The sequence below is a fragment of the Triplophysa rosa genome, linkage group LG15 (assembly GCF_024868665.1).
Source record: "Triplophysa rosa linkage group LG15, Trosa_1v2, whole genome shotgun sequence".
In the NCBI taxonomy this organism is placed as follows: domain Eukaryota; kingdom Metazoa; phylum Chordata; class Actinopteri; order Cypriniformes; family Nemacheilidae; genus Triplophysa; species Triplophysa rosa.
This window is the reverse complement of record NC_079904.1, coordinates 10,713,318-10,735,609: the sequence shown is the minus strand read 5'-3', so window position 1 is coordinate 10,735,609 and position 22,292 is coordinate 10,713,318. Positions and strand designations below refer to the sequence as shown.

The following is a 22,292-nucleotide window of genomic DNA, read 5'->3' as shown; positions in this document are numbered from 1 at the left end:
AATTTTGTCCATGTGAATGGTGGCATTCATGTTGCGAATAAAATTATAACCATTAAACTTCAAAATCCCATTTGGGTCTATTCGCTATTGTTTTTATGCTGGATAAAAGTGTACAGTCTACATTATGACTGACGTGATGAAAATGGTTGGATTGCTATGGCCAACAAACAAGACTAACAAACGCAGGTCAAAAATATTTATCTGGGATGACAATCAGGAAACACATAATAGCATTAATTGATTACATTGCTTAAAATACATTGCATTTTTGTTTTAGTTACTATCAGGCTGAACTGATGGTAAAATATTGCAGTTTAGACTTTCAGGGTTCACACATGACATGAATCACATATGGGTCTCAAATGCAAGAAAATACAATCGGTACATTGGCGCCCTCGTCTGGTTAAACTATTTTAAACGTCTTGTTTTTTTCAAGGTAAAGTTATACAAACATTCTTAGTACAATGATGCTTTAGGCCTACTCCATAATCATAAACAGCCATGAACTGTACAGCAGTATTTATCATATAGCATATCATCAATCAGTACAATGCAGTACAGTTCATGCATTATAGAATTATACTAAAATTACCATGCACTACAGTACAAATGCATCAGTTTAGGAAACTACAATACAGTAGTTCAGCGTAATATAAAATTAAAGGAATACAGTATAACTGCAGTTCAGTTCAACAAAATATTTGTAGAGTACACCTGCAGTTTAACACCAAAATAAACTAGGCAGCAGAAACAACGGCAGCTGTTGGCAAGGTAACTGGCAGTTGTTATATTGCACTGCAGCTGTAAGAGTAAGCTATACATTTTCGACTGTTTGTTCAGCTTTCAATGTTTTTTAAGATCAGGATGCAGTCATTGCCATTAAGAATTTACTGAGCGTTAAAAGTACAAATACATATACTGTATATGAACATACTGTATGCACAATGTACAGTGCATTTAGTAGGAAAATTATGGATACATATTGTTCTTTGGATACAATATTGCCAGCACACCAGTGTATTAGCTTTCAGTTGCACGGTCTATTTGAACAAACTTTTGGTCATTTGAAAACATTATAGGCACAGTTAAACTGTAGTTTACATCAAATACAGTGTAGCTCAATGTTTTATAAAAAGCAGTGATAATTCATGATTGACCTTTTGGACAGAGATCTTTTAATGAAATACTCTGGTTTCAGTGTTTTAAAAACAAATTATAAACTAAAATGAAGCTGACTTGACTGGATGTTTCTTTTAATGACACCTTAGAAACCATTCATACAATATTGCAAAAAGGCATTCAGTACGATAAACGATTAGCCTACTAACGATTAATTAACACCTTTCCAAAAGTCCAAATATGCCTATTTTCTTCATTCTTAATTGTGTATTTAAATGCATTAACCTTACGTCTGGAAGCATTCGTTTACAAGTTTACACAATGAGCATAAAACAGAGTTTATTTAGAGCAGAAGGTTTCCCGGAATTAGCCATATTTAGAATGTCGTGCTCCAAGTAAACGTAATCAATTACAGCACCACAGCCGAAAGCAATCGGCCGCTCGTGTTCTTGTTCTGTGCCGATCGCGATGACGAACTTCAACTCAACGCTCTGACGTTCCCGTCGCTCTGAACTGCTGTGGCATGCTGTCTCCATGGAAACCAGTTTAGTTGGCGCAGTGCGTTTGCGTGGTTTGTATATTCCTGCTTGCTAGCACATACACACAGGGCTTTCAAATCTAACAGACGTAGGCTTGTGAAATGATCCGTTCGCCATTTGGCTTACATTTACGGGTGTTTGATTGAGATAAGCATTAAATGGGCAAAATGCACGGCTTGGTCGAGAGGTGTCTTTTCTACTGTCCATTTTTTTCAACTTTGTTGTCGCGTTATTAGCGAGCTAACGCCAAGCCAGGTGAACAGGTATGTGCGGCCAGGCTAATGTAATGCAATGTAGCTCTTGATGTAAACTTAATCTTACATTTAACGCCCATCGGGAATATCTTGAAAGGGGGATCTCTGCTTTCTGTGAAAACAGCCATATCTGGGTGGTTTGCCCCATGTCAACGTGACATAAGCTGGGAAAGGATATTTTTGCACAACAGCATGCGCTGACCAAAAGCGCTCGACATCTACAGCTGCTCCAGTGGGAAACACGCATCCAATCCGTATTTTCTTGGTAAGTTATCAGCACTTTCATCGCAGGATTCCCTTACTACTGTACGTGCTGCGTGGTTTGCAGCCGCCAGCACACGCATCTCTCCAGAAGGCGCGCGTGTAAACCTCACAAACGATTGAATGTCCTACAACGCAAGGAAATTAGCGATACTTTTGCAACCGGTGGGACGCGTTTGTCGTGGGAGGACCGTCCTCTCTTCATCAAATAAATCATCAGTCATTCCCTGTCAAGGTGCCGCAATAATGAAAGGACTTTGACTCTCGCGACAGAATTAAGAAAAAACTTAGTACAGATGTTTGTCAGGAAAATGACGCCGAGTCAGTCCAGTTTGTATGGAGAGATAGATGACCTGCAAGATCTTACTTTTATCGAGAGACCCATACGAAGGAGTCTGAAGGTAGGCTATGTATTACAAATCATGTATTAGATCATTTTCTCCTAGTGTTCATCATTGTTTTGTTTATGAGACATTTATGGTACAATATTTACTAATACGGATTATTTCTCAGAGGGTAATGTTATGTTTGAAAGCGCGGATGGATTGTGTGGGAAAACGCTATGAGAAGTTAAACAGCCTAAAACAGAAAATGATTTTTTTATGTGCTTTACTATGTTTTCTTATGTTGCTCACACCACGACCGTTTATTGTATAATATATAGGATTTATTATTTTTATGTTGAGTAGTAAATCTAATAGATTCCTTTGGGAAGAACTGGGGTTACCCACTTCTGTCTGCTGAGTGACGCAGTTTTTGTCAGCTGTCCGCATCACCGCCTCGCCTCCTCATTTTCGCGCCACACCACTGCGGAATAGAGGATTTCCACTTTCAACTATAACGTTTTTCACATTACTTACGCTGAAATCTTAAAATCTTTGACTGGCAATCACATACATTCGCGTGTTTCGTTTTGTGCGTCTCAGCCCTGCGCAACCATGCGCACCTGCTTACGGTGAAGTTAAGCAAGGATACTCTCTTATGAGTCTTATCACGTATGCGGGGAATAAAGCAACGCCTTCAGAGGGGGCGGGTGTTTTCTGTCCCTCATTGTTTTTAATAGGGAGCTTCCAAAGAAAACCAACGTGGGTCTGAAAGCCTTAAAGTAATAGACTAGGCACCCACATGGCTCCCGTCCCCCACACTATCTCCTCCCACGCAGTCCCTGTTGCCTCGCATCCTGCCTCTCTTGCAGCCTCCTCACACATTTGGCTGAGTCATCTGTAATGGAATCTTGCCCAATTTACTGACCATTCTTTATTTAAGACCACTAATTTTGTAAAGTTCAGTCTCCATTTTCTATGGCCATGCTAAACATTTTATGCAAATGTTTTTTTATTCTGTCCATGCACTGTGTGCACTTGCAGTGTGCAGATGGTGATGCCGGTTTGTACCATCATCCCTCAAAATCTCATTGTTTTCATCATTTGCAGACTGCAGAAGAGATTGATAAACTCACAGTGGATGAAGATCTGAATGACATTGAGCGAGCAGTCTACCTTCTCAGGTAAAATAACAGCTGATTTGTATCGAAAACAATACCAGTACATACTGGTACAGCAGTAATCATAAAAGACATTGTCAAGTTATTTGAATAGCAATTACCAGTGTCTAAATGTTAGTTTGTGTTCCTTATAGTTTAAATGGCAGTATGTTGTGAACTCTGTCATGTTTTGCAACATGAATAAAGCTGTGAGATTATTTGGGTCAGTTTTGCTCACCAGTGTTTTCCACTGTCGCCGTTTACCCGAATGTGTATCCGGGGTAAACTGACCGCACAGCAACTTCTCAACGTCTAAAACTGGCACAGAACATCCCGCGCAGTGGGTCAGGGCAGGCTGTGTCGTCGCCGCTGTACTAGCCTAATGATGTATATTTTAATGGCTTCTCATTGATATCTAGGCAGAGCTAACTATGTCTTGAAGGACTTCAGGGAGTCACCATTCTTAGGTTTCCATGTTACCGTCATTCAGATGAAGGATTAACAGTGATACAGTCTTATCTGATCATTAAAGTTGAATGGATCTGGTTCTTATTACTGAGGAAACAGAGTTAAATTTCATTCGATTCCCCCAGAATCTACATATATTTGTCTAATCTTACAGTGTCGTTAGTTTGTAATTAGCATACTTAAATCAATTTATGTTTTGTCAACTTTGTCTTAGAAACACAAAAAACGTGAGTGTTAAAACAGAAGAAAATGCAACATTAAAAGCGATTATTCTAATGCCTATAGGGTTTAACTTTATTTGCACCTATTTGTGTTAAATTTATACTTAAAAGCTTGCTCTTGTTACTTTATACTTAAAAGCTTGCTCTTGCTCAACAGTCTAGTGGGAGCACCATTGTTTTTGACACATTTATCAAGTCAGCATTTGCCGTATAACATGCTATAACAACTTCTGTGGTATGCCAAAATGAACACATACATGGAAATCCATTGTTGTGATGCTTTTTTACCCAAAACCCAAAACATTTGTAATATCTGATTTTGTCCCTCTTTAACCTATAAAACTGTAAATCGCTTCTCGCTGTGCTAATTCAGTTCCAGAGTCAGTCTGTAGCCCGACTCCCTCGGGTGGCAAACTAGTTCTGAGAACAATTTAATTGCCCCTGTTCACTGTCATTTGGCACATAATAGCAGGCTACCAGAGCATCTGTAACATGATAGAAGAGAGTGTTAAGTGTTTGTTTTGAAATCGATGACTGATAGGAGTGTAACGGTTCTCGGTAAAAAATTGTACCGCACGGTTCTCCACCAACGGTTCGGCACGCTCATCTTAAATCTGACGACGCATTTATAATATGGTTCGTTAGAAATTATAATGCATAAAACAGACTGACAAAGTTCAGCTAATGTTTGTTTGTCGATGGATACACATTTAATACCTACAACAAATCAAATAACGTAGACAAATTTCAATAGGATTGACGTATGTATGGAGCGATTTTAGTCTCATTAATTATTCACGCGTAAAACAAGATACACACATGCGTAAACAGTTTCACATGAACAAAACCTCATTTGCGTGCACAAAGTATAAATATACATTTACAAAAAGCAATTCACGTGCGTAAAACAAAACTATTTTCTCATAAAGTACTTTTCGCAAACATACGACTGTGCACAAATATTTCGAAAGTTTAAAATGTACACGTTTATCGTGTTATGTGAATGTGCAAATCGTCACTCACGTGTGAATCGGCTTGGATGTGTGTGTGTGTGTTTTTTGAGACTCTCCTGGCAGCGCAACCCCACCCACGTGGGTTGTCGTACTCTTTAGCCAATCAGATTCAACCTTACCATAGCACAAACCGAACTGAAACCGAAACCGTGACCCTAAACCGTGACACAAAGCGAACCGTGAGTAATTTGAACGTTATACCCCTAATGACTGGTGGCGGGTCCTCCTGATGTGCAGACCTGGTTAGATTATGGTTCTGCAAATATGATGTCATTCTCAGCATTTGCATACTTTGTGTTATGTAAACCAATAATAGGATGTTGAACATATATTACAGTCATTGTCCACTGTGTCACTGTCATTAAAGCTACAGTAGCTTGTTTTTGCATTTGAACACCGTGTTGAATACATAAAGTTGTGTCCAGTTGTGTGTTTTGTGACAATTTAGTTTCTTTTGAAATGCAAAGTTGGCTATGTTTAGTGGTAGCAGTAGCTATGTAAGACAAGATATTAGTATTGATCTTATATGCTAATTTATTTTAAAAAGTGTCATTTTAAAGGCCCCCAAATGTAGCCCTTTTACAAAATGTAATATAAATCTTAGGAGTCCACAGAATGTGTCTATGAAAATACACCACAGATCTTGTATTATACTGTACCCTACATGTTCATTTTTGCCTGTGAGGAAAAACAGGCTGTTTTGGTGTGTGTCTCTTTAAATGCAAATGAGCTGCTGGTCTCCGCCCCCTTTCCAGCAGAAAGCGCAGGGCTGTGTGAGCCGGTGCTTTCAACAACAAAACTGAAGAGAATGGTCCTTAAGCGAATGAGAAACCCTGTCTCATCTTTAAAAACCAAACACTTTGTTGTTATTTGTTTAAAAACTGAGGACGCTGTTTTCTGGGTGAATGCACAAACGCGTTACATCTTTAAATCCGGCACATTGCTCTTATAAGTGAACTTTCACATGATAAATGCATCATATCTATAAAAACTGAAAACATGCTCTCTTTGAGTGAATGCACTTTGCGTTATGTCTTTACAATGGGCACATTGTTTAATACATGGGACAAACGCGTTTTATGTTTAAAAACTGAAAACATGCTCTCTTTGAGAGAATGCACTTCACGTTATGTCTTTTTTAAGGGTATTTTGTAAACTGCTCCTTTAATTTGGCGTTTGCCATTTTGTGCTTTTCTAGCATATTTTCTCGTGCTCATTTTACAAACAAAGTGAAGGCTTTTCTCAAATTACATTAGGGATATAATTTCGTAGAAGCAATAAATATGTGATCTGTGCCGGTGAGTTTGTTATTTTTTTAAATACCCAAACAAAATTTTGTTCCCATTTCAAAGTAGTCAAAGTAGTTAAAGTTAAAGGGATACTCCACCCAAAAATGAAAATTCTGCCATGAATTACCCTCATGTTGTTCTAAACCTGAATAAATTATTTTGTTTGGTTAAACACAAAGAAAAATATTTGGAATAATTTTATCAACTGGCAGTCCTGGTGCACCATTGACTACCATAGTAGGAAAAAAGATTTTTTTTTAACACAAAAGAAGATATTATGAAGAATTTAGGAAAGCTGGGGCACCTTTGACTGCCATTTAAATTTTTCCTACTAGGGTAGTAATTGGTGCCCCAGAAATGTCAGTTGCTAACATTCTTACAAATATCATTCTTTGTTTTCATCCGAACAAAGATATGTATTCAGGTTTCGAACAACTAGACTAGAATTTTCGTTTTTGGGTGGAGTATCCCTTTAAGTAAGACAATTAATATAACTTTTAGGTTATAGACATTAGAGGTTGATCTGCAGGCGTGTGACCAAGTTCAAGGCACAGTTTAGAGTTTAGCTGAGGCTCAATGAGAAAGATTTGTTCCATGCTGTAGTGCTGATGTCAGGCGCAGCATTGAATGCGTCACTGCTCTGGCTGAGAGTAATGCTAATGATGCTGCAGGGTTTTGAGAGATGTTTTTTGTTGTTTCTGTCAGGACTTGTTTGTTAGAATGGGCTTTTTTGGGCATTGTGCACTCAGCTAACTGTATGCAGTAGTTATGGGGATAGGAGCAACAATAGGGTTTTACATTTGGGGTTGACATTTTGTAATTGTATTTGGAGATATTTACTACATGTATAAAGCCTTTCCACCATCGCGACGAACCGTTCTAAGCACAGTCTGGAACGGTTACAGTTATGTTTCCACGTGAACCTGTTTTGAAACGGTGCGAATACAAATTGTTCTCAGCTCAGAATTTTCGGCATGGTTGTCTAATAGAATGCGTGCAGAGACGTTATTGCTCAGTCTCTTGTGTTACCAAGGCAGCGCGTGACGCGTTTGTTTATATTCTAAAGATTTCCATTATCAGCCCTACGGTGGAAAATGAAACCATTCACTGTATGTACCGGCTGGCCAAGATCGGCACGGAGTGGAACGATTAAGCAACGAGAATGATTCGGCGCGATGGTGGAAAAGCGCTCAATGATAAGCTTTCCTGTAGCTCAGTGGTAAGAGCATTGATTCGGTGCGATGGTGGAAAAGCGCTCAATGATGAGCTTTCCTGTAGCTCAGTGTTAAGAACATTGCGTTAACAATGCAAGGTTGTGGGTTCGATCCCAGGGGATTGCACATACCTACTGTATGTATAAATGTATAGGATAATGCAATGTAAGTCGCTTTGGATAAAAGCGTCTGCCAAATGCATAAAATGTAAATGATAAGATCCGTTTTTAAACTATCGACGATTTTCCATCAGCAACATTGTGGTGTGAAGCATGTGCACAATTTAAGAAATTGTGTCACTTTGTAAAGATAGAGAGTGTGCTGTCTAGTCACAGACAGTTTGTAACAGCCTGTGCTCTTCACTTCCTCCTCAGCATCAGTGGTCCGTTGGGGCTGGAATGATCAGAGAAGCTGCCAAATGAAAACTAATTGCTAAGTGGGCTTTGTTTAGGTTTCATTACAGTCCTGCTGGCTCAACTATCAACTGTCGACCCACTTCTTTTGGAGGGGGTGAAATCAAACAGTGTGTCACTATTTCTTGACTTGTGAGTTGCTTTTGTCTCTTCTTCACTGTGTCAGTTTTGTGTTGGTACGCTAGACTTGACTGAGAACAGCAAAGCTCAGGGAGATGAGATGGCTCGATAGGTTTGATGAACTGTTGTGTCTTTTCCCTCTCTTATAGTTTTCTAACAAAACTCTAATAAAAGTGTATCGAAAATGGGTCTTTTATTTTGAACATTTTGTGCTGTTGTGTAGCCTTGTGAAAGAGAAATTAGATCTCTTTGATGAGATTCAATGGGAAGAAGGGTTAGACCCGATGAAGTCTTTTGCTAAGTGCTTTTCAGATTTTCTTCTTAGAACTCGACCCAAGATCTTTCACATGTGTCTCCTCTAGATGTTTCAAATAGATTGTCTTAAATTGTGCTAAAAAAATCTCTATTACGCTATCAAACTTTAAAATTTGTATTTACAGTTAAAGGGTAGTTCATCCAAAACTGATATTCTTTTCATCGTTTACTCACCCTCATGTCATGCCAAACCTGTGTGGTTTTCTTTTTTCTGCAGAACACAAAAAAATATTTTGAAGAACACTGGTTTCCAAACAACATTAGGGCTCCATTGACTTCCTGTCACGATAGGACGGCAGAACCCAAGCGCAGGCAGTAGGATGGTGACACAAGGACTTTATTTAACAATAAGACACAAAGCAAAACCCACGAGGAGGCAAAACAACAATAACAGGGGAAATAATAACTCGGACTCGACAGAACATAGACTAACTGAAACTGGACTAAACTAAAACAACACTTGACAAGAACTATAACTATACACTTACTAAGACTTGACCGGATAATCCACAGAGCAAGAAATGACAAATGTCATACACGGAATACAAGCAAAACGAACCAGCACATAACAGCAAACACAAGGGCATTAAATAGGAAGACTAACAAAGGATAATGAACAAGGGACAGGTGTCGGGAATGAAACACTGAAGGAAAGCTAAACGAGGAAATGAGAGGGGCGGGGCCGAAGATAAGACCGGAGAGAGCGCATGCTATGTCAGAACCAACAATAACATGCCTCTCTCCACACAAAACATGAGGCTCTGCCATGATCCTGCCACAAGACCAAGAAAGACATGACATGATGAGGCAGAATCATGACAGAATCATGAATCATGACATTTTCATGACACTTCCATTGTTCTAAGAGACATATGTCCACTGTGACATTTCTCAAAATATCTTCCTTTTTGTTCCAGAGAAGAAAGAGTCATATACAGGTTTTAAAAGACTCGAGGGTAAATAAATGATGAGAATGGTTTTTTTTGGTGATCTGTTCCTTTAAATTCAGACGTTCGTGAGGTTCTTACAAACCCAAATGATCTTGTATTAAAACAAATCTGTTTCTGTGTTTATTTGCCATAAAGATCCAAGACAAATTTGGTAGTTGGTACTTACATAAAACATAACTGAGCACCAAGTGTCTCTTGAGCCATGAAAAAGCAACCACTGAGCAATGAAATGCTTCTCTGGGCCGAGCTCATAGCGTATTCCTCACTCACCAGGGAAATCTCATTACAAATGCAAGTGTAGCTCTTTTTACTTTCTGACCACATCCCAGCTAAGACCTGGCTGCAGCGAACAGACGCTCGAGGCTGATGGGATTGGGGTTGTGTTACCAAACCCTTCAGCACCTGGTCTTTAGCTGATTATGTCTTTTCTTTCTCTGTAGATGCCAGCTGCTCTTCTCCCTGTCATTTAGTGCATGGCAACACAGGCATCGCTAAGGTGCTGCATGTTATTAACCATATTCAAGAAGTGCACAAAGCATGACCACATTACTTTCTTCTTAGACAAACTTGGCAGCAGGTGAGGCTGTTTCTTGGTTATTAAATAACCTTCTGCCAACAAAGGACACAGGAGGACAACTTATCGCTGAAAAAGTAATGAATACCTGTTTATAGTTCATTATTTAGTACAACAGCACATGACTGACAGACGTGAGAGAGAAATAAGAAAGCCTGAGACGTTAAAGGGATACTCCACCCAAAAATGTCATGAATTACTCCACCCTCCCCCAAAGTTGCTCCAAATCTGTATAAATGTCTTTGTTCTTTTCAACACAAAGATAGATATTTGGACAAATGTCACCAACTGACATTTCTGAGGCCTCATTGACTAGGTAGTGTCCCAAAGGTTTCCTAAATTCTTAAAAATATCTCATTAAAAAAAATGATTCAATCATTTTTCCTACTTTCTAACATTCTAATTCTAGACAATTATAGCACCAGGAAAAGATAAAAATCTCCATTTGATAGCAATGACACAAACTGATAAACTGTTTACATTAAAGTCACATAAATGTATATGTCTTTGCATAAAAGTGTCTGTTTAAATGTAGATGAGGTTGATACAGACGCTGAGGTGATGAAGGAAAACGTCAGTCTCTGAGAAACAAGATAATGCACCTAGAAGGCTACAAATAGACGTAATACACAAACCTAGTGCACAAAACAACACTGAGGTCAATTCAGTCTTCATTTCTTATTTGTATTCTTTAGACATAAAGTCTTATTCACTAAACATCTGCAATCCATGCTATGCGGTCCCATATTTTTACCTATATGACAGATTACTAACTCGCCTGATTATATATATTATCATTTTGACCAAATTGTTCTGTCTCATTTTAAGTTCTGGTGAGGATATTCAGCGAGCCAGCGTCATTATCAACCTGCCAATCCTAGTGCGTCAAAATCCAGCAGAGACTTTCCGCAGGGTGGTTCCAAAAGTCAGGGTATGCCGAAATATACTTCATTTATTTCGCTTTTTGTTTGCAGGGATCATTTTATGACTTTCTAGTATGTGCTGTTTGTAAATTATCATACAGAGTCTCCTCTTTTAACCCAACAGGAGGTTCTCCATGTAGCTGGCGGAGATATGCAGCTCGCTGCAGCAGGATCTTTCCTGACCATCCTCCAAGACGACATTGTCCTCATCCAGACACACACCCACTCAATCTTGCAGATAGTTCTTTTAAATCTCGACCACAGGGACACAGGTTGTCATTGTTTGATAAAGCCTACCAAGCTATTACAATGTGTAATTTGATTAAATATGGATTTCTAAAGTACTTAGAGGCTAGGGTACACTTTAAAAAATAAAGATGCTTTGTGATGCCATAGAAGAACCATTTTTGGCTGAATGGTTCCATAGAAAACTTGGATCTTTTGAAAATTAGAAATGCAATGCATTACTTTAGATTGAGGCGAGTTTTTTCTACACCCGGTTACATTATGTCCGGGTACAGCATGAGTCCTAACAATTTGCAATCTTGTGATTGGAAGGCAGTACTGTATTTCTTGTGCCGAAGTGAAACGCATATTTCTGTCAAGGACACAATCCGCTAAAGCGCTTTGTCTCATTTTTAACAGTGGTCAGCAATGCTTGGTTGGAGACGTTGCTCTCAGCAATTGATGCTTTACCAAAGGAAACTATCAGGCAAGAGGTAGCAGCATCAGTTGTCGCATTGTACACGCCATAGAAATCAATTGTAGGTGTGAATTCAAAATCATTTTGCTGTGGTTGATCATTTGTGCAGATTCTGAGTCCTCTGTTATCAAAACATCAGCTGTCTCAGTCTGTCCCAGCACGTCTGGCCAGCTGTCGCATCCTTGGAAAGGTTGTTGGCAAGTTTGAGTCATCAATGTAAGTTTGTTGGCACATTATACAGAGTATGAAATGTGAAGTTATATATCATACATCACAGATATACGTATAAGTATTGATTATGAAAAGATTGGTGTGTTTAACAATTGAGTATCTATACAGTACTTTTCAGTGTTAAATACGACTAGCTGTAGTTTCTTTAGTTGTCCATCACGGCTTGTCTTTGCAGAGTGAAGAAAGACCTTCTGCCACTAGTCCGGTCGCTGTGCCAGGACGTGGAGTACGAGGTGCGCGCCTGCATGTGTCGCCAGCTGGAGAACATCACCAGGGGAATTGGGTAAAAAGCTGTGAATCAGAGAGACATTAAACATATATGATTATAAATGGTCAGTTCTGGTCCTTGATTCTGATTGGCTGAGCGGAGTTCTAAGCCGTTATAAAATACCCCAATATATAACGGCTGACCGCACCACATAGCCTAAATATTATTTTATTTACTTTATTTTATGAAACCTTGCTAAGCATATGGAATAACCGTTTTGTAAAAGCAATAAGCCCCGCGAAGCAGTGGGTTACAGTGCATTTTATAACAGCTACGGGGTTTTAGGCACTCCGCTTCGCGTCGTGCCACAGCACCCTTAGCTGTTATAAAATGCAGTGTAACCCACTGCTTCTCGGGGCTTATTGCTTTAATAACTAATACTGTTAATGCTGTTATTGGGCTAAATTCCTGTATACAATGTTAGTGACCATGGCACATTAAACATTTGCAGACACAGACAGCACATTTCAATAGACAACTCTATTAGCAGACGCAGTTCTAAACTAGACGCAAAGAAAATAATTGTAGGCTGATATCTGATATGTCAGCAGATTGCTTAAAATGTAATGTAATGGTTTTCTATGAGTTACACAAGTTGTTCTTTTTCTTTCTTTTTTTAATATACTGTAGTTTTCTGCACTTTTACATTCCATTTGTCTCCCTGAGAAAGAAACAGTCTGCAGTTGAAGTCATATTACACTTATGTAACAGATAAAAGGAAGATTTCCCTCATGGTGACTTTAACTAGGCAGACATTTTCTACTCTTCTGCTCTTGCAGAAATGCATAGCTCTTCTATCTCATTACTATACAAACATAATATGACAGATTGATGCTTAAATTAGAAATGAAAGCACTTCGTATGTTGCAAAAAAGTTAAGGTTTGTACACAAGATCTCATAGAATAGGGTTTAGTGCGAGTGTTGTTTGTTTTTAACTGCTTATTTCTGCCCCAGGGTGGACAACACTAAGGCTGAAGTTCTCCCTGAACTGGTTGAGCTGGCCCAAGATGAAGCTAGTACAGTGAGACTAGCAGCCTTCGACACCATCATCAACCTTATAGAGATGTTTGACAGTGGTAAGAAATAAATGATCTAGTTTTATTATTAAACTAAATGTACAGTATTCATTTCATATGACTGAAGAAAACAGAGAAAGGACAGAAAGTCAACAGTGTCAGAAATGGAAAGAAACATTTGCACTTCCTGTTGTTTTCTTGAGTACACCACTGTGTGCATCATCAAACACATTGTGTACCTGTTCATATCAACAAAACATCGTCTTATTCTCATATGTAACGCTTTTTAATGTATGCTGGAATATCAGACTTAGATGTTGGCAAGTAGCTTTTTGTGAAAAGATGCATGCTGTGTTTTGAAACTCCTTTGAAAACTCACACTTTCTCTGTCAACTTCTCACCCTCCCTCCCTTTCTGTCACCATCTTTTCATAGATGACAGGAGCTGTGTGATATTTCCCTTGGTAAAGGCATTCTGTGAAAAGTGTTTTAAAGGTGATGAGGCAGTGCTGGCTTCCTTGTCCTTTCAGTATGGAAAGCTTTGTCACGGCCTCTCGGGTCAGTGTGTGTTTTCTTGTTACACCTAAAACACATATTTCGATTAGTTTAATGCAATAATTTTGTGTTCTAAATGAAATTGTATAGCAGTGACACACTTTTAAATAAGTGAAATGCATGAACATATATGTTGTATATACAGTACATGTACAGTATTTCTATGTATCAGGTTTCTGTATAGGATTCTTATGTTTTGTTTAAACAGAGTCTTTTACGGATGAGCAGCACCTCTGGTTTCTTGAGTTTTATAAAAAGCTGTGCTGTCTGGGTCTCCAGCATGAAAACGGTCATTGCGAGAGCCAGCCTTACCCACTAGAGCTAGAGAACAAATACGCCCTGGTGCGCAGGAACTGCGCATACAACTTTCCAGTGAGTTTAGCATTATGTTCAAAACACTTTATCTTTAAAGGTGAAATGTTTTTCGCCTACTGCTTCTGGTAACAAATAATCTGTGACTTTTTACAGTAATCTGGCAAAATTAGCCATAACATATGCTGCATTGTAAACAATTTGAACATTACATGATTATTTTTAGTTTTTTAACAAAGGATTTTTTGGGAAAGCTGTATGTTTACTGTGAATAAGGTTACAGAAACTATACACTTGACCTTTCCTTACCTTACTTAGGGCAACTGGAACATGAACCTCTAGAAAAATAACCTACAGTTTATTAATTCTTAAAGGGGTCATATGGCACGAATACGTGTTTTTCTGTGTTTTTGGTGTGTTATAAGTTGCCCATGCATGTATTAGACACGTAAAATTGCAAAAATGAAAGTGTCGGAACAAAAGATGCGTTCTATCTAAAAGCGAATGCTCACCCAGACCTGCCTGAAACGCCTCGTGTAACCACACCCCCACAAATCTACGTCAGTTCGTGGTATGAGTTGACTAAGACCGCCCAAATGTATACGCAAGTAAGGTGGGCGTACCTGCCTGTACAATTGCTTTGGAACCTGATGTTCCAAATATGGTAAGAGGCGTTACATTTCCATCACACACTTGCAGTATTCGACCAATCACTACGCACTGGTTATCTGGCCAATCATAGCACACCTCGCTTTTAAGAGTGATGAGCTTTGTTCAAAATCCTCGCGTTTCAGAGAGGCGGGGCAAAGAGGAGATACAAACATGCACGGTATGTGGAAAATGTCTGTGTATGTGTATACACATTGCATTACATCTAAAACAAACGATAATATTTGTTTTAGCCGTGTCATATGACCCGTTTAAAGAATGTCTTTATTTCTGTATTTAAGGACACTTGCTTTTCAAAGGTTTTAATTTCCACAAGGCTTTACAGGATGCTTCTATCACTGTAAAGACATTTTAGCCAACCAGTATTCTAAAGCAGACTAATCTATTTTTACCATCTGTCGGTGGAGGCAGAGACTTCCAGAAAAGCTCAACAGCTCATTTAAAGAAATTAGACCTCTGACTGCTCCATCATCAACCACTCAAGCGCTCCTGGTTGTTTGTCTGGTTATTTATAATGACAGTCACTCAGAATACAGTAGGTTTGTGCAATGAGGAGTTTGAGATGAAGGTGCTTGAAAGTCATGTCTGTGTTATTCTCACTTGACTTAGATTAGATCCATACAGTTTGTTGTTTTCTGAGCAACGGGGATCGTCGTAAAAAGAAGTTATTATCAAATGATTGTGTGACTGGAGTTTTTGAATAAAGAAATTACTGTACGTCTATTTGATCAACAGGCTGTGTTTGTCACGGAATATCATTGTATTTAACTTAAAACATGTATAATATACAATGTTTATTTTATTAATTTATTTATATTTGTATTTGCAGGCCATAGTGTTATTCGCTGACCCAAACCACTTCCTGTCTGAATTATATCGTACTTTCTCAAGTCTCTGTCACGACCCTGAGATTTCAGTACGGAGGACGGCAGCTAGCGGTTTCCATGAGGTACTATCAAAAAACTTAATTAATTTTTTTGTAAATGGCTGTAAAGAATAGGTTCATTATAATAAACAATCGATAAATACTTTTATAGTACATTACTTTAAAAAACAAACCGAGCAAATGAATTTGGGAGAATACACTTTCAATATTGGTAGATCACAGCTACTGTGAATGTTACGAAACTTAATATAGTTAATATAACATAGCATAAAATATCATTGCTGTTGGGCAGAAGCATTGTATGTCCATAAAGTGTTAAGAAGATCTTGTAAACTTGACAACAGTTTTAATTATCTTTTCTAAGTTTCTATAGTTTCTGCCTCACAGCGAAAATATGTATATTATTGTAATATTTGCTATTTGATTCATTTTTTTATTCGATTTTTTTATTTGAATTGTTTTATTAATTTTATTTACATTTTGTAGTTTTAATTAATTAATTAATTCATTATCTGACATGGTTTTGGACATCTGCCTTTTTGGTTTCTGCCTGAAAGCGACAGTATGTATAATTATTGCAATATATGCCATTTGATTAATTTTTTTATTTAATAATTATTTTTTTATTTTAAATATTTACTTTAATTTTTTTGATTAATTATTTATTTAATTTTATTATTATTATTTAACCGACATGACCGATATGTTTTGTTGATAACTTGGTTTTGATCTGGGGTGCGTTTCCCGAACAACGACATAACTCGCTGGTTAACCACCATAGTACGATGCATTATTGGGGAAATTAACGATGTAGTTACGACTGTTTCCCGAAACCGTAGTAACTCTGTCGGAGATCAATCGTTTGAACCAAGTTGGTTCAGCAATCTAGTTGATGACGCCATAAAGGTGGTGGATTAATTACGTCTACTAATAAATACTGTACGTTCAGATCGTATTAATGTCAAATTCTTGCTGTAAATAACATACATTGCATTTGTTACAGATTTGTTATCTGTTGTTTTATTTCACAATATTTCATTCATTCATAAGTTTCCTCCTATGTCACTCCGCCCAGGGATTCCCCAGGGTCCTAGTGCACGTACTTTCATTCGCCTGCGCACTTTTCAAAAAACAGCCCTTGTATTTTCTTAACAAATTAAAAGATGTAAAATTAAATTTGTATGTATTTCGAATGATGGATATGGAATGCACTGCACTGCATGTTGCATGCTTAGTTTGCTCAAAGGCATGATGCATGTAAGTACATGTCATAATAAAAAGGAACCATGCTTCTAACCACAGCTCTAGACCTGTAGTTCCAACCACGCAACTTTGCGATGCTGCTTGCGATTGATCGTTGGAACGATGGTTTCGGGAAACACTTAAATCGTTGAGCTATGCTGGAACGACGGAACTTGCGACCATAGCTGGCTAACAATGCTTGTGGGAAACGCACCCCTGGATAGCTCCGCCCACTGTGTAATCTCATTGGTTCCTGTTCCTCATAGCTGTGTATTAAAAATCAAATAAGTTCTAATTGACTCCTTATGCAGCGATTTTACATTAAGTCCGGACAGACTTAATCGCTTGCTTTTGGAAACTTCATCACGCCTAGTTATGACCATGTGGGAGTGAAGAAGGTTGTTTAAAAAGCACATAACAATCTTTCTCTAATCCCTATGCATTAGGTGGTCAAATTGCTGGGCCCAAATGTACATTATGTACACAAAGAGCTAATCACTTTGCTGCAGGATGATTCATTAGAGGTGAGAGCTGAAATAAGTTTGAAGTGTGTCTAAATTATGTCTGCGTGTTTGTTACAGAAGAGCTTTCAGCTGTTTGTGAAGGCTTCAATCAGCACAGTCATTTCCTTGGCACACTGTGTTGTGTGAGACATAGTAACATTCTTCACATTCTAGGGACATGGTCTTCATTCTGTGTTCCTTAACTAAATGCTAAGTTTGCATGAACAAATAGCCTTCTGATCATTCGAAACCTCAATATGTAACCGTAATGTTTGGATTTACATAGTAAAAGTGGCATTTTTGTGTGCTCATGTATTTTGTTTTTGGAACCAAGCAAAATTATCAGCAAAATAAAATACTTTGCCACTGGCATCGCACAAATATTAAAAATACACATTTCACCGTTAATTCCAAACGAATATCACATTGATTGTAGGTGCCAGACATGCCATGTCCACGTTTGTGTCTGTTGGGGTGTGCGTGCAAGTATGCAAGCTTTTGCGGAGGGTGCATGCGGCTGCGTGGGATGAATGAATACAATGCTCATCTAGCTGAGGCTGAGAGAGTGTGCTATTGTTTATTCTGTCATGATCCTCTGAGAGGTGTTAGTCACACACTGCATTAGCATTCACTATAATGCTATGCACAACTCTATGAACAGCATCAAACATCTAACCAAATATTATAAACTATCTATAGTTTATAGCGCCTCATGACAAAAGGATGGTGTCTTATTGTAGCGCATGTCTAATTTTAGAAGGCCCAGGCTTTATTTGGATGGTAGAAAAGTGTTTTAGGTTTTGATTTGATTCTGCAGGTACTGGATGCTCTCTTAAACAATCTCCAGGAGACTTTAGAACTGGCCACTTCCAGAGGGGAGGGGGCAGGACCTGAGAGCAAGGTACCAGCCTGACTTTGCTTTATTTAGCTCATGTGAGATATTGAAAAAAGTACTGTGGTGGTATTAGGAGCATAACAATGAACTGAAAAAATGGGGGACATTTTAACCTTTGTCAAACAGCATCTCACTCTTGAAGCAGGTGAACATTCCAGACTTGGTTCCTGCTCTGGTGGCAGCAGAACAGAAAGCAGCGTCTTCACTTCACTGGAGAGTTCATGAGAAGCTCCTGCAGTGCTACTCGTGTTTGCCCCGTGTCGTCTCTGGAGACCAGATCTACTTCCGCTTCCTCCAGAGGATGTTCAGCATCATCACCAACAATGTACCCTGATTACACATACACGCTCCTATTGAGCATCTGACAACATATGTGACCCTGCCTGTGAAATCCAGGCTGAAGTCTTAGTAGCATCAACATTTGAGTTAACTCATTAATTTGACCGTGATTTCAATCTTTGACATCATCTTACTCAGTTAGTATTAAAGATATCAAGGTTCTATTTACTAATGTACTTTACATTATGTAGGATGGTTTTATGTTGAAAACTGTAAATGTCAAAATGATTGCAGGGTCACATATTTCATCTGTTCTTCTCTTTCTGCATTTCTAGAACGTTCTACCAGTCCAGCAAGAAGCCGTCAGAACATTATGTGTGTTTTTACGTTACAACCGCAAACAGGAACAGAGGCAAGAGATCATTAGCAAAATAAAACAAGGTGAAAGGCAGTACTTAGATTTTTGTGTGTGAGATGTTCGTAAAGCTGGTCAAGACTGTCTTCTCTTCTGAATTTAAGAGCTTGCCCAGGGAAGAAGCTATTGGAACAGGCTGCGCTATCTGGACCTTTGTTACATCACAATAGACCTCTTCTCCAAATCGTATTTTTGCAAACATTTCCTCATTCCGGCACTTGAGCTGGTCAGCGACCCCGTGGCCAATGTCAGGTAATAGTTTTACATCAGTTGTATCATTGTATCCTGTTTACAGTGCCATGTATAAAGGAATAGTTCACACAAAAGTGAAAATTCATTCATTATCTTCATGTCATTTTTAACCTCAGTGACTCTCTTCTGCAGAACACAAAAGTTATTTTGAAGAACATTGGCTATCAAACAACATTGGCCCCATTGACGTCCATAGTATGGACACAAAAATACATTTCTCAAAATATATATTTTGTGTTTCATGTCGTACAGGTTTTGAGTAAATTATGACAAGACTTTATTTTTGGGTGAACTATCCCTCTAATGGTTGAACCTAACCAGGCACAAGATTCCACAGACAAGCAAGCTGTGTTTGTGTGTGACCCAACAGTTTTCTCATGTAACATTAGATTTTTCTCAATTTCCACACTTTCTTCTCTTTCACGTTTGAAGTTTAATTTACATTAAGAGTGGGATCTTGGTTCAGTGAGTTTTCAATGTCGGCGGCAACCCGGTGCGACGAGACAGAAATAGAAACAAAGCGGCTGTCAAAATGAAGTGTGGCTCATTGTCACATAATGTGGAAAAGCTTTTATTACTTGACGTGCTGTGCCTGTATTCAAACATTGTTTTTCTTTAAGCAGCTATTCTAAAATCCAACATGAATCAACTTATTTTAGTATATATATTTCTGTAAAACATTTTAACTAAACAGTGAGTGATTAGTAAAATGGTGTATGCAAAATTTATTGACTTCTGAAATTAATTTTGCTTCATTTTAATCTCATAATCTGTGACCCTGACAGGTACAAGGTCTGTTATATGCTACCCAAATTGAGATCCACCATCAGACCAGCAGACAAACATCTGGTTCAGCAGCTGGAGTTTTGTGTGCGGAAATTGTTGTGCCGTGAGAAGGACAAGGATGTAATGGTAACTTTGCGCAAAGTGAGGCTCTCCATATACGTCTTCTATCCAGATTTAAAATATACTGTATAACAAAGTGTTTCATTACTCAGAAATGATTAAATCCTCAAACTGTTTTCTCAGACAGTTCTGGAGCTGGACAAAATGGACATTACAGAGCCGGTATCTGTCATTTACACACCTACTGTAAAGCTGAAAACTGTGTGAAAAAGTTTTGTTTCACTGTTAATATTAAAAGAACGGTTCACATTTACAGTATCATAAAAGGCATGAAAGAGAGCTCTTGGATCAGAAGAAAGAGAAGGAGGAGACTCTTTTACTTGAAATGGTGGGAGATTAACCATTTTTATTATTACAATTTTGCAACCTATAATTTACTTAGAATGTTATTTAAGGCATATTGTAAATGTACTAAATGTAGTTAATTTAGTGTAAATTAAGCATTTTATGCTGGAACGGAAAAAATTACATTTTATGAAAATCTATGTGATCTCCGGTACTTAATGTCCTAAATGTAGCAATTTCAGAATAAAAAAATGAAAAGGAAAATGGCATGACCCTTAAAAACATAATGGATGCTGTTCCTCATATTGTGTTTGTGTTGTGGTAACAGGAACTGCTGGAACGACAACAGAGCGAAGCCAAACTAGCTGGAGAGAAACAAACTGATAAGAAACGTGAGGGAGGTTCATTCTCATTTAATAATAAGGTGTTTTTCTGTCTTACAAATGAAAATGTGTAAATCTTGTTTGCTTTTTAATCTCATTGTGCAGAAAGAGACAGCAAGTCAGGCATGTCTGGAAGTAAAGGAATGTCAGGGTCCACTTTAGGAGCAACGCCATCCTCTTCTACTGGTAAGCATCTATTTCTAATGGAAATTTGTGTTCATGATTTATGCCAAGTAATAAGGAAAGCCCTAAATAGAACATGTAATGAAATGAACATGGTAGAAAATTACATTTATAAGTTATACGATACTATGAATATAGTACAAAATAATGAAATATGAAACATTAAAGTTGTTATGTGAAGGTTCACAAGAACAAAATTTCTGTGGCTTGAATGTTTTAGGTAAGGAGATACGGAGAGCCAAACTGGCTCGAAGTCGTTCCCTCAGCGGCCATCCCACAACAACCAAGATGACAAACTCGGACAAAACCTTGTACGTTAAAGACTCATTTTATAGGCTTCGGTTGTTATGAATTTGCTGTGACCAACTCAATTTTCTCTTTAGAAAAGTAAAAGATTTGGGTAGTTGCCCTGGATCAGGAAAGAGCGCCATGCTCCCAATAAATGGTAACTAAATTAATTTCTAACTAAATGAAGTCCTTATTTCAAACATTTCTCATGCACTTGTATTCTTTTATTTCTAGACGATAACCTTCGATCCCACCACTTTAATGTTGCTTCGTCAATCTCCTCCACCGCGTCCACATCATCCATGCCTGTTTTGATCCGCAGCAACACAAGCAGCTCGGTGGACCACCGGAGTAATGGGAATAAAGACACACAGTCCAGGAAACTCTCTGTGTACGTCTGTAATAGAATTCTGTAGAAGAATAGAATCTCAGGTGTAATTGTAATTACAAAGTGGAAGGTGAGTGATTGTAACTTTCTTTTTGTTTGTTTTTCTGTTTCTCTCCGACAGACAACGAAAGTCAAATTCTTTTGGAATGCAGTCTGGGAGAGAGTGATAACCACTTTGCCTTTTGACTTACATCCCCTTTCTATAAGACTTAACATTCTACAGCAGCGGTTTCGCCCCTTTGGATCTGTCCATTCCTCTCTCCTCTATACCAGAAACATTTAAGATGGGCTGGGGCATCAAAATGGTCTGCATCGATCCATCTCTGCCTTATCTCACACAAAAAACATTTGCATCATTTGTCATAAAATGAAAACGAGAGTTGAGGAGTAATTGAATGTATTTAATTTACTGCCTCATTATTTTATTTCTTGTATTATAGCATGCTTTGCAAATTCTGTTTTATATTTTTGAAGTGG

At 38.2% G+C, this 22,292-nt stretch overlaps 1 protein-coding gene across 3 annotated transcripts; it reads left to right on the top strand.

Annotated features, from left to right (window-relative positions):
- Positions 1-1,574: 1,574 nt before the first annotated feature.
- Positions 1,575-22,262, top strand: ppp4r4 (protein phosphatase 4, regulatory subunit 4). 3 transcript variants are annotated; one of them, XM_057352759.1, is made up of 25 exons: positions 1,575-2,574; positions 3,607-3,680; positions 11,062-11,164; positions 11,281-11,428; positions 11,802-11,875; positions 11,969-12,075; positions 12,266-12,373; positions 13,314-13,435; positions 13,810-13,932; positions 14,138-14,301; positions 15,740-15,859; positions 17,485-17,562; positions 18,359-18,442; positions 18,582-18,761; positions 19,051-19,156; positions 19,235-19,382; positions 20,168-20,309; positions 20,412-20,450; positions 20,545-20,616; positions 20,902-20,965; positions 21,062-21,142; positions 21,360-21,450; positions 21,523-21,584; positions 21,662-21,818; positions 21,937-22,262. In XM_057352759.1, the coding sequence occupies exons 1-25, from the start codon at positions 2,470-2,472 to the stop codon at positions 21,980-21,982; spliced, it is 2,598 nt and encodes an 865-aa protein (XP_057208742.1). In that variant the 5' UTR covers positions 1,575-2,469; the 3' UTR covers positions 21,983-22,262. The 3 variants fall into 3 exon arrangements, with proteins under 3 accessions (XP_057208742.1, XP_057208741.1, XP_057208743.1); XM_057352758.1 differs by having other exon boundaries at positions 1,579-2,574; positions 18,579-18,761; XM_057352760.1 differs by lacking the exon at positions 1,575-2,574 and adding an exon at positions 10,100-10,310 and having other exon boundaries at positions 3,657-3,680; positions 18,579-18,761.
- The last annotated feature ends 30 nt before the right edge of the window (positions 22,263-22,292 follow it).